General features: G+C 47.0%; 1 protein-coding gene across 1 annotated transcript in view; it reads left to right on the top strand.

Annotated features, from left to right (window-relative positions):
• The first annotated feature begins 962 nt into the window (after nucleotides 1-962).
• LOC138304305 (serine protease 27-like) overlaps nucleotides 963-13,102 on the top strand; it is a 190,548-nt gene continuing 178,408 nt past the window's right edge. Inside the window, exon 1 of the mRNA XM_069244257.1 lies at nucleotides 963-1,409. Within this exon, the coding sequence (XP_069100358.1) occupies nucleotides 1,361-1,409 (49 nt within the window). The 5' untranslated portion in view covers nucleotides 963-1,360. The remainder of the gene's footprint in view (nucleotides 1,410-13,102) is intronic.

Here is a 13,102-nt window from a genome sequence, read left to right as displayed (position 1 = left end):
AAAGCAGTCACTCACACTACTGAGCAGCAAGTTGGATTACTGGAACACAGTCAATGCCAGATCACCAAGCAACTAACTAGAATACTACAAATCATCCAAAACTCAGCAGGCAGACTCATCCATACCCTCCTGCACAGAACTACACTGGCTCCTGATACACAAATTAAAGTTCCTCATACACACATTCAAGAAATTTGACAACTTAGGCCCCACCTACCAGAACAGTTCCATTTCCTTCCACCAACCAGACACCTCAGCTTCACAGGACTTCTACTCGCACGCATCCCACGCATGTATAGAACCAGATCAGAAGGACGAGCGTTCTTTTAATTTGCTACAAAAGTGTGGAACGACCCCCCCACACCACACCAGAGCCTCCTCCTGTCTTCTTGTATTCCACAAGAAGTTGGCATCCTGACTTTTCAAGTAACCAACCTACCAAAGGCAGAGCCAGGGACACACAGCAGCTCGGGTTACCCTTTCGGTGAGATTACAGCTTACAAATACACAAAACATAGCAGAGGCATTTACACTTTAAGTAGAACTGAAGGTTTCATGCAAGACACTTTTGACCCCAAATCACTTTTTTTTTTAAATTTAATTAACGGACCCTGATGACATTTTCCTACTCATTATAAATTTTACTTTTGCAGAGGTGGTCCCCTGATGAAATACAAAGTGAATGCAAAATGCGCTGAGGCTCTTTGTCCCAGATTTCACGCAAGAGATGTCGACCCTCCGGTTGTGTAAAATAATGATCCACATTTGGAAATCTACCCCGCCTCCCTCAACATACACTGAAACCCTACCCTTGCTTCCTAGTAATAGTTGCCAATGCCGGTTTCAGAATCCAATCTGCAGGTTTAAAAACAAAATCAGCCATTAACAGCCTCCTTCAGGCGACCGAGAAGAGACAGGCTCATTAGAAGTTCTCCTATTGGGTAACCACGTCCTCGGGGGAGGCCAGGCCACCCCGCGTCTCCTTTTCATGCCCTGGTTGTATTTGTGAGGTTGTCGGTATTTCCCTGTTGTACTCAGGTGACTGGACCCCTCCCTGTCCATGGTTTCGAGGGCTTGCAGCGCACCTGAATAGAATAATCAAAACCGGTTCAGACACACCTCTTGGAGGGCGAGACGGCTGTAGGCCGAACGACCAGGCGGTACACTCCTTTGGTATCTTCGCCCCTGAGCGTGGATGTCTTAAGCCTTAAGACTTAAGGTGCTGGAGAGTGACCCCACTTCTCAACTCGACGACAGGGGCCTGCACAGCTTTTCAGATCTTTTAGTTTTCTATTTATTTGTTTAGACATCGCGGTTTGTGGGTTTGGATTTCGGATAGTGTCGACAAGTGGAAGAAGAGATGGCCGGACCCGGTTTGGCGCTCATTGTTCTCATTCACTTGAGCACAGGTAAGAGACTGCACCTCGTTGTGAGTCTGTGCCCTCCTTCGTCGAGCACTTATAACTAGGTACACCTATGTGCTTTATACACTCGAGCATATGCATGAGGCAAAACTCTGAAATTTGTAATGCCCGTGAGTCAATACCTCATCCAGTACAGTTGCTTACTTTATATTTATTTCGGTTTGTAGTTTGGGACTTGTCCCGTATAAAATCAGAACTAAAAGTTCCAGCATGCAAAGTAAAAACCTTAACCCGATGTGCTAAATCACGGACCTCGGTAATTTGATTGCCTCTACCTCCTTTAACTCGAACGAAGTAAGAGTCTGCGTCACCATTGCCTTTTTGCACGTCAAAGTGCCCTTACTCTTTGTCACCTGGGCCATGTTTCACTTGGACGCAGGTAAGCGGCTATTCCCTCCTTCGCCCGGTGTGTGCACTATTTAAAATGTGTGTGCCTTTAACCTGCTCGTTGGGTGATAGTGCCTTCCTGCACATGGACAGGTGCAATAAAATGTACAACCTGCGAGAGTTTTCTCTCCGCTTTGCCCGAAAAGAGAAAGAATGCTTTGCTCATTTTTGGGCACGTGTAAGCTTAAGCTCATGTACCCTCCTTCACATGTGTACAAGCACGGCCGGACTGGGAATCTAAAGCAGGGGAGGGGTGGATACCTTGGCACGCACAGTGAGGTCTTAAAACTTGCGTAGTACCTTTTCACGCACCAGTTTTAAGACCTCATAGAGGGTGTGCAAACGCAAGCTTGCTGCCGTTTTGGCGGCCGAGTTCACCGCATTGATGCAAAACCGGCCCCCGAACCTTCCAGCCCACGGGGACAATGCCCGATGCTGCTACGACCAGTCCAACCCTGTGTACGAGTCTGTGCAGTCTCTCAGGGTGCACTAGTAGGAATCATGACTCTTTTTGACCAGGTACTTACAAAGGTAGGAGTCCGTTCTCTCCTTCGGCTGGGTATATGTGAGAACCTATATCTTTGGGGTACAGCCTGCTGAGCCGACGGTCAGTAATAATATGCAAAACGATGGAGCCTCCTTGCAGAATTGACAAGAGGTTCCGAGACTCCTAACTCTCGTTAGAGTGCTCAAGTTGCTACAGCTTTGACACAGTAATCATCTTCTGTGCGTTTTTTTTCTCTCAATCAAGCAGGGTTCTTATAAAGCACAACTACTTACCTGTGAGGGTCTCAAGGTGCTGAAGGGGGCGTGGGGGGGGGTCTGCAGATTAGTTGAAGAACCAGGTCTTGAGGGCCTTCCTGAATTGCAGCAGCGTTGATGATTGCCTTAGGTGCAGAAGCAGGGAATTCCAGGTCTTCACAGCGAGTTAGGGGTAGAATCTTCCTTCAGCTATGGTCTTGCTGTGGCCAAGGCTTGTTAGGTGGAGCAGAGATGTCTGATGGGAGTGTAGAAGGAGAGGCAGTGGTTGAGGTGTGCAGGTCTGGGTTGTGGAGTGCTTTATAAGCATGCACGAGGAGCTTGAAGGTAATTCTTTTGTTGATAGGTAGCCAGTGAAGGTTTCTCAGGTGGGCAGTGATGTGGCTGCGGCATGAGCAGTGCTTAATTTGTGCTTGTTGTTTCCGGTGCTGAGCACCAGCACTTATTTGTGAGGGCCGGGGCTTATTCTTATGCCGCAAGCATTTGCTGCGAGGAAAAGACACATATGGGAAAGACAGAAGAAGGAAAAACTTAAAAGCGTCATAGAGGGAGAAAGTAGAAAGTTGCAGGATGAGCTGAAAGGCCAGGGGTGGCCGTAAATGGACTGAAGAGGCCCGAGATGGCTTCAGGATTACGCTGCCTCAGTATTCAGTGCTGGCATAATTAATTACAGCAGCCTCATGTTTAAGAGAAGGGCTTTGAGCAACGGCACCTCTTTATTTACAAATTAAGCACTGGGCATGAGATGTTCAGGATTATTCTGGCAGAGGCGTTCTAGATATTCTGTAGTTTCTTTAGGAGTTTCTGGGAGATGCCAGTGGAGAGTGAGTTGTTGTAGTCGAGTCTGCTGCTAACAAGCACGTGTGACAGTTTTTCTGGATTTGGTGGGGATCCACCTAAGATCTTTCTAAGCAGGCTGAGTGTATGGAAGGAGGAGGATGAAATGGCGTTGATTTGGCAGTCCTTTAAGAGCGAGGAGTCCAGGATGATACTGAGGTTTTGTGTGTGGGGGGGTTCCGAGCGCTGTGGGCCACCAGGAGTCATCCCGGGTGGAGCCCAGGATAAGCACTTGTCTTATCTGAGTTAAGCTTGAGGCAGCTGTCCTTCATCCAGGTGGCGACTGCCTTCATCCTGTTTTGGAAGTTGCCCTTGGCAGTTGTGGGTTCATCTGTGAGGGAGAGAATCAGCTGGGTGTCATCAGTGTAGGAGATGATGGTGAGTCCCGGACTTTTGACGATGGCTGCGAGAGGGGCCATGTAGACGTTGAATAGAGTGGGGCTCAGGGAAGATCCCTAAAGCACTCCACAGCTGCTCTCTGTGGGATCTGAGTTGAATGGTGGGAGTCTAACTTTCTGTGCTCGGCCAGTGAGGAAGGAGTGTAACCATTCTAGGGCATTGTTGCTAATGCCATAGTCGTGGAGTCCTGCGCAGAGGGTGTGGTTGGAGACGGTGTCAAAGGCGGCTGAGCGGTCAAAGAGGATGAGGGCAGCAATTTTGCCTCAGCCGAGGAGGTTGCAGATGTTGTCTGTAGCAGCGAGGACAGCAGCCTCGGTGCTGTGGTTGCTTCTGAAGCCTGATTGGGAGAGGTCCAAAATGTGGTTAATTTTGATGAACTCGGAGAGCTGGATATTGATAGCTTTCGCGATGACCTTGGCTGGGAAAGGGAGCAGCGAGTTGCGTCTGTAGTTCTTGAGGTCTGTCTGGTCAGTAGAGGTTTTCTTCTGCAGGGTGTTGATCTCTTGGTGCTTCCACTCTTCTGGGAAGGTGGCGGACTCAATGGAGCAGTTGATGGTGCAGCAGAGTTTAGGTAAAATAGTGGTGCTGGCTCTTTTAAAGTTGGGGTGAGGGCAGGGATCTGAGAGGGCCCCGGAGTCGATACTCTTCATGATCCTGAGGGTGTCGTCATAGGTCAGGGTGATCCAGTTGGGTGAGATCTGATGAGGTCTGGAGTCATTAGGTGCGGTGGTTGCAGGTGGGGTGGGTGGCTGGGTCTTGGTTTGCAAAGCGGTCATAGACCTTCTTGATCTTGCAGTGGAAGAAGGCGGCAAGGTTGTCGCAGGGGTTTTGAGAGGGAGGGGAATGTCTGCTGTCTCTATGTTGGGTTTGGCAAATTCTTTAACTTCAGCAAAGAGTTCTTTAATGTTTTGTGTGTAGGCATTGATGTGTTCCTGTATGGCTGCTTTCTTTGTTCTTCTGATGAAGTGGTGGTGTGCGGTGACAGCAGTTTTGAAGGCTTTGTGGTCTGCCACGGTTTTGCTGCTCCTCCATCGTTTCTCGAGCTGTCTGCAGGTGTGCTTGGACTCTTGGAGGGCGGGGGAGAATCAAGCGGATTTCTTGGAGGGCTGCTTGTCAGATTTGCTTTATTTAATAATTTATGTATTAACCTTCTCCACTACCTTACAATAGTCAAAACTTCCACTAGACAGATTTCCGATCTCTCTCCAGAAAGAATATTAATCACGGAGTTATGGTGGCATTTGCATTGTTGCCTGAAAAGAGCTGGTAGCAAGAAATGGCAATAGTAGGTGCTTTTAAAATTATAATACAGTTGCAAAAACTGCGCCCCCAACTGAAGTGAGCACCCAGTGCGGTGGCACCTGTTGCATCGCCCTAGAGCAGATACTGTTTACAGCCTATTCACTGACAAAAATGTAGCAGTGTCTCGCACGTTTCATTTCATAAAGTTTTACATGGAGTTTTCTGCTCACTAGGCAATCTGTTTTTTCAAACGCCTGTTGCTGTGCTTAGAACTTCCTGTTTGTGTTGGATGTTTGATTTAGTCCAAATTGCTTTTCTAACACTGTCACTGTTTTTTATTTTGTTTTGTTTAGCAGATAATGCTACTGGTTATTTTTTTAAGATTTGACAGTTTCAGGAATAGGGCGTTTTACATAGTAAAGCCCTTGGTTGCTAAATTTCAGTGGAAAATAAACAAGCTTTTTTTTTTTTTTTTTTCTGTGTTGGCGTCACTGTAACATAGGACAATAAGTATGAAGCACTGCATTAGCAATTACAAAATAGAGATTTTTACCAAATCCCTATTTGGAAATTGCTTAATGCGATGTAACATAGGATTCACAAAATGTTTTGGGATTACGAAAAATTTGCAATCCAAATAGCAACTACCAAATAACGATTCGGTAAAATAGCAAATCGCTAGTTGGCAATCGCAGTTTTCAATTTTTGCATTATGGAACAGTTTGATGACCTCACAACCAAGAAGTGGCTTAGACATGCCTTTTCCAGAAGCCTGAGCCACAGGAGGAGGCAGACTCATTGAGCTGAGCACTAGGGAGCCAGATTGGAGTGTCACCCAGGACCAAAACACACCATGGCCACTGAGGGGAATGCAAAGGATACTGAAGGCAGAAAGAGGAAACTGAAGTTCAGTGAGCAGGGGACTGTAGGTGCTCACTGAAGAGGTGGTAAAGAGCCATGACAAGCTCTTTGGGGGAAAAACTCACTTCTCATGCCAGAGAGTGAGAAGCAAAAATGAAATGTATGTGAGAGGGGCGATGGAGAGAAGAGGGGCACTTTTTGCTGGGCGGTGGTTGAGGGGATCTGAGGAGGTGATCATGGGTGATCATCACCAGCGCTAAAGCCGGCCCTGATTCGAATACTACATCATTCACACTTCAAAAGATAATGGATGTCATGCCTTTCCCACCAGCCTGAGCTGCCTTATTCACAACAAAACATTCAGAGAAAAAACACAGCTGGTCTGGTCCCATTCTACAGGAGCCGGGACTAGTAGGTGAGCCGCCCCTTCCTCTCTCATCCTTTGTGTGAAACTGTGCTGTGTATTTGGCGGTAGCAGCCATGGCTAGAAGCAGTAGATGTGACCAGTACGGAATGCTTTCAGTGCTACAGCTGTATATTCCTGGTGACAAAAAGGTTGAGGGGTCCCATTGTCCCAAGAGGGCAGGGGGGATGGGGGGGATGAGCCGTACCGTAGTGCAACTCCTTTCCGTAGTGCAGTTGGATGTGGGGCTGTCAGACCTGGTGCAGGAGGCCGGAGGGCATGCTGAGGCACCATGCCTCAGCTGTGGGTGCTGGGTCATTTGCCCCAGCTATCCCCAGGGACTGTCTTGCTAGTGCTCTGCAGTCTACAGGTACTCTTCCCCCCGCCCCTCAAAATAAAAAAGTGCTGGTACTCAGTATCGGCCCATTTAAAGCACTGGTAGTAGCAATGGCAAGCAGCCATCGGCTTCCCAGCGAGGTTAGTGTTGGGATACAAGGACCCAGCACCCCCTCCTCCCTCCCCCGCCCCCCCCCAGCACAATAAGATCAGTGTCCAGCCCAGTGTTTCTCTTTATAAAAGATAAGTACTTTATTACACAAAGAGCAGAAATACAGCACAGTACAATTACGTGGGACCCCCTCCCCACCATTTCACAGCTCTTCAGAGTGGGTCTTCTCCCTTTACGCACTATACCCCTCACCCTGTTCCTCCTCTCTTTCCTCAGAGTCTGCAGGGTTTGTGGCATAGCTTCTATTAAGGTGCCGCACATTCCCACCTATTTATCTTAGCACACAGTCTCTAAGACAGTGGTCTCCAAACTTTTTAATGCCGCCCCCCCACCAGTTGAAAAATAAAAATCACTGGCCCCCCCCTCAGAATTTTTCACAAATATTTTATAAAGATGGCCCCCCCCACAGAATTTTTCTTAAATATTTTATAAAGATGGCAATGTTTACATATGTCTAGACTTACATAACCTTAGCAGTTAAGTACTGTTACCTTATTAAAATGCAATAACATGTTTCTGCTTAAAACAAAATACCGTCTGTGTAATGCTTCTTTTGGCCAGAGCCTGGCGCCCCGATGGATCACTTGAAGCCCACCGCCCAGTTTGAAGACCCCTGCTCTAAGGCGTGGCGAACATTGGAGTGTCTCACCCATTCTTGGTTGGACTGGCAAAAGGACTGCATTCATTTGACCTGCAAGGCCAGGCTCACTGGTAGTAGGTGGAATCTTCCCCGCACACCACGCAGCAGGTGCTTCTGTTGGTGACCCTCTTCCAGGCATCAATGTCTGTCAATGTAGGCTTTTCCAGAGACGTTCATCAGGCCCAGTCCTGGTACTCGGGTGATTCTTTTGAGGTCAGTTGCCCTGAGGCCTCCCTAGGCACAGACAGTTTGCAGTCCTCTTTTCCTGGTATGTGAACACAGTGACAGTCACAGCGACTCCAGGTGCTGTCATGGGATGTTCACCTGATTGAACGCTGAGATCTCCTTGCCCTGGCTGCCAGGCGCTATCTTCGTCACCTAGTGCCAAAAGGAGGGAGCCTCAAATCTTCTGAGCAAAGTTGCCCAGGACATGTCTGGGCAGTGCAGGGCCCTCTACTCTTTACCAGGCACCACATGTTTGTTTGTCTTTACATCTGGGGGATTAGTCGGGACCACAAAAAACATACAGGCTGTTCCACATTCACAATGTCTACGTTCTAGGAAACACACAGCAAATTCCACAGCCATGTGCTTCTCATGCTTTCATTTGGGACTACAGTTAGCGTGTCTGACCTCAATAAGTAAACTTACTAGGGGATGTGAATAGGTCGATTAACCTTTTGACTCTCAATTAATAAGTTCCTACCATAACTCCGGTACATGCAGATCAATAATTAATACTCAATATTGTAGGAGGCTGGCCTGGCTTGTAGTGGGTACCAAGGATACTTACACTCTGTACCAGGTCCAGTTATCCCTTATTAGTGTAGAAGAGGTGTTTCTAACAGCTTAGGCTGATAGGAGGTAGCTATAGCAGAGCAGCTTAGGCTGAACTAGGAGACATAAAAAGCTCCTACTATACCACTGGTGTCATATGCACAATATCATAAGAAAACACAATACACAGATATACTAAAAATAAAATTACTTATTTTTTATGACAATATGCCAAAAGTATCTCAGTGAGTACCCTCAGTATGAGGATGCCAAATATATACAATATATATGTACACAATACCAAAAATTTGCAGTAATAGCAAAAGGAAGTAATGCAAGCAGTGTAAAGTTACAGTAGATTGCAATAGGAGCACATAGGTATAGGGGCAACACAAACCATATACTCCAAAAGTGGAAAGCAAACCACGAATGGATCCCAAACCTATGTGAGCTTGTAGAGGGTCGCTGGGACTGTAAGAAAACAGTGAGGGTTAGAAAAATAGCCCACCCCAAGACCCTGAAAAGTAGGTGTAAAGTGCACCTATAACCCCCAGAGAGCACAGAAGTCGTGATAGGGGGTTTCTGCAAGGAAGACCAACACCAGCAAAGCAACAACAGTGGATTTCCGAACCAGAGTGCCTGTGAAACAAGGGGACCAAGTCCAAGAGTCGTGACAATGTCGAGAGTGGGTAGATGCCCAGGAAATGCCAGCTGAGGGTACAAAGAAGCTGCCACCGGATGGAAGAAGCTTTGGTTTCTACAAGAACGAAGGGGACTACGAACCTCCCCTTTGGAGGATAGATGTCCCACGTCGTGAAGAAGCTTGCAGAGGTATTCCTATACAGAAAGGCCGCGAACAAGCCTTGCTAGCTGCAAGGGTCGCGGTTAGGGTTTTTGGGTGCTGCTGTGGCTCAGGAGGGACCAGGATGTTGCCACTTGGATGAGGAGACAGAGGGTGCGCCCAGCAAGTCAGGGGTCCCTCACAGAAGCAGGCAGCACCTGCAGAAGTACCAGAACAGGCACTTAAAAGAGGAGTGAACCGGAGTCCACCCGAAGTCACAAAAGGAAGTCCCACGATGCCGGAGGACAACTCAGAAGGTTGTGCACGGCAGATTAGAGTGTCGGGGACCCAGGCTTGGCTGTGCACAAAGGAAATCCTGGAAGATTGCATAGGAGCCGGAGCAGCTGCAAATTATGCGGTACCCAGCAATGCAGTCTAGCGTGGGGAGGCAAGGACTTACCTCCACCAAACTTGGACTGAAGTGTCACTGTGCTGTGGGAGTCACTTGGACAGAGTTGCTGAGTTCCAGGGGCCACGCTCGTTGTGCTGAGAGGGGACCCAGAGGACCAGTGATGCAGTCTTTTGTTGCCTGCGGTTGCAGGGGGAAGATTTCCGTCGACCCATGGGAGATTTCTTCAGAGCTCCTGGTGCAGAAAGGAGGCAGGCTACCCCCAGAGCATGCACCAACAGGAAACAGACGAGTAAGCCGGCAGGATGAGCGATACAAGGTTGCTGGTAGTCGTCTTTACTACTTTGTTGCGGCTTGCAGGCGTCCAGAGCAGTCAGCGGTCGATCCTTTGGCAGAAGGTGAAGAGGGAGATGCAGAGGAACTCTGGTGAGCTCTTTCATTCGGTATCTGAAGAATTCCCCAAAGCAGAGACCCTAAATAGCCAGAAAAGGAGGTTTGGCTACCTAGGAAGGAGGATAGGCTAGTAACACAGGTAAGAGCCTATCAGAAGGAGTCTCTGACGTCACCTGCTGGCCCTGGCCACTCAGAGAAGTCCAGTGTGCCAGCACACCTCTGAATCCAAGATGGCAGAGGTCTGCGGCACGATGGAGGAGCTCTGGGCACCTCCCCTGGGAGGTGCAGGTCAGGGGAGTGGTCACTCCCTTTTCCTTTGTCCAGTTTCACACCAGAGCAGGGCTGGGGGATCCCTGAACCGGTGTAGACTGGTTTATGCAGAGATGGGCACCATCTGTGCCCATCAAAGCATTTCCAGAGGCTGGGGGAGGCTACTCCTCCCCAGCCCTGACACCTTTTTCCAAAGGGAGAGGGTGTAACACCCTCTCTCTGAGGAAGTCCTTTGTTCTGCCTTCCTGGGCCAGGCCTGGCTGGACCCCAGGAGGGCAGAAACCTGTCTGAGGGGTTGGCAGCAGCAGCAGCTGCAGTGAAACCCCGGGAAAGGCAGTTTGCCAGTACCCGGGTCTGTGCTAGAGACTCGGGGGATCATCAAATTGTCTCCCCAATGCCAGAATGGCATTGGAGTGACAATTCCATAATCTTAGACATGTTACATGGCCATGTTCGGAGTTAACATTGTGACGCCTTACATAGGTAGTGACCTATGTATAGTGCACGTGTGAAATGGTGTCCCGCACTCTCAAAGTCCGGGGAATTTGCCCTGAACAATGTGGGGGCACCTTGGCTAGTGCCAGGGTGCCCACACACTAAGTAACTTTGCATCTAACCTTCACCAGGTGAAGGCTAGACATATAGGTGACTTATAAGTTACTTAAGTGCAGTGGTAAATGGCTGTGAAATAACGTGGACGTTATTTCACTCAGGCTGCAGTGGCAGGCCTGTGTAAGAATTGTCAGATCTCCCTATGGGTGGCAAAAGAAATGCTTCAGCCCGTAGGGATCTCCTGGAACCCCAATACCCTGGGTACCTCAGTACCATATACTAGGGAATTATAAGGGTGTTCCAGTATGCCAACGTGAATTTGTGAAATTGGTCACTAGCTTGTTAGTGACAATTTGGAAAGCAGAGAGAGCATAACCACTGAGGTTCTGGTTAGCAGAGCCTCAGTGAGACAGTTAGTCATCACACAGGGAACACATACAGGGCACACTTATGAGCATTGGGGCCCTGGCTGGCAGGGTCCCAGTGACACATACACTAAAACAACATATATACAGTGAAATATGGGGGTAACATGCCAGGCAAGATGGTACTTTCCTACAAATGTCAAGTCAACAATAATCAGTTACATTAATAATCAGTAGTCAGTAATTGTCACACACCATGACTTTTCAATCATGTATAACCACGTCTTTTATCAAAAGTTAGAATATTTATTTCCCTATATTAACAATGCTAAAGTCATGTAGATTAATCTCAAAATCAAATGAAACACATTCAGAAACAATACTGGCCGTCCAAAGTGGCGGAAGAAACCTAATCTAATTGGAGCTTGAACTACAACACATTCTAAGGTTATGGTGCAAATTAATAACAAAGTCAACTGCATCAGACTGATTACATACATTCAGATTCAGCAGAGAAATTCATCAAACATTATTCCCTATTAGTAGAATTTCATTAGTGAGGATTCTTAACTAACATCACATTAGTGTCCGCATATTGGGCTTCATACAAAACTATTTAGTAACACGAATTTGGAAAAACATCTAACTATGGCTGTATCAAAACAGTGCAGTTGGTACCTATAAAGAAAGAAAAAACATGCATGATAATCAATATTCTTACTCATAATACCTATCCTCTGTGCGGATCAGCAAGTAGAGTCAGTCTTCATCCTCAGGACATCAGTCGATCAGCAAGGCATCAACATTCATCATCAAAGTTCAGAAACCACAAAGTCTTTATTCATTAAAGTTAAGCACATCTCTTGTCAAGACGCACAAGAAATATTGACCTTTTGGACTGCAAGAAAATGGGCAATGATGGTGTCTTCTCTCAGTGCAGTCTTGTTAAATTAAAACTATGTCTCAGTTTCCTATTGGTCAATGAATCGCATGTTCACACTTTGTCCAATAAAACTAAAACACCAAATCTATGAATTCTACTATTACTCTGTTCACATGTTGTTGAATATTTTGTGAAAAATATTTTTTAGCTATAAAGAATGATTCAAAGTAGGTGCCTTGTTTGGAGGCATTTGTGCCTGGGGAAGAGACTAAAATTGTTAAAGATGCATGCTCCAAAGTTATAGGCACAGTTTTACTACAAAAGAGGCAGGCAGTAAAACATTTGATTGCTAATCTGCCCCTTGGAGATTAGTTACGGTCATTGAAAGAGAGACAATCATAATATTAAGAAAATACCACAATTTAGTATGGGACACTACTTTTATAGTTCGCACTGATCACAGAACACTTGAGGTGTTTATGATTCAATGATTTGACTCAGTCTCTTCACGGGATAGACGATAGGTAATATATGTAGAAGAAATGGGTTTTGATGCTGAATATATACCTGGGGTGAAGAAAATTTCTTCTTACTGCCTCTCACCTGGGCGAGGTATGAGGAGAGTAGAGAGATTCACAAAAAATGTTAAGCGAGACATGTCTAACCAGAATGGGTTAGGATGAAACCCTAAAGAGATTTTCAAGATTTGAGGGACCCCGGTGTCCCATGTTTTGCTATACAGCAGGATCAGAGTGTGACACAAATTTGTAGGACAAAGCCTCCCACCCCTTCCTTGGTGTCATTCTTCATCTTCTGCCAGCTGCATTCTACTGAGAGAAAATCTAGTGGCGTACGGGCTCCCCATGATAGCAGAAAGTACTTATGTTGGGCCTAGGATGCAGTGTGTAAATTAAAAATCCCCGGTTACTTCCTACGGTATGATCTTTATTCCCAGAGGGCCAAAGAGATGGTTGATAAAATGAGTTGTGATGTCAGGGGTAAGTGTTAACTCCTGCATGTGTTTCAGTCTTCGGTAGTCCCCTGAGTGGGGCCCTGCCTTTTTTCTGGACCAGGAGCCCTAGTATGCTTCCTCACTGGCTATCATCATTCATTCCTGTATCTCGGTGGTTCCCAAACTTTTTCAACCCGCGGCTCCCTTGACCAATCGGCCATTGGCCGCGGCTTCCCATTACATCACATTTATTTGGCAGG

Source organism: Pleurodeles waltl, chromosome 7 (assembly GCF_031143425.1).
Source record: "Pleurodeles waltl isolate 20211129_DDA chromosome 7, aPleWal1.hap1.20221129, whole genome shotgun sequence".
NCBI lineage: Eukaryota > Metazoa > Chordata > Amphibia > Caudata > Salamandridae > Pleurodeles > Pleurodeles waltl.
This window is presented reverse-complemented; position numbering and strand designations above follow the sequence as displayed.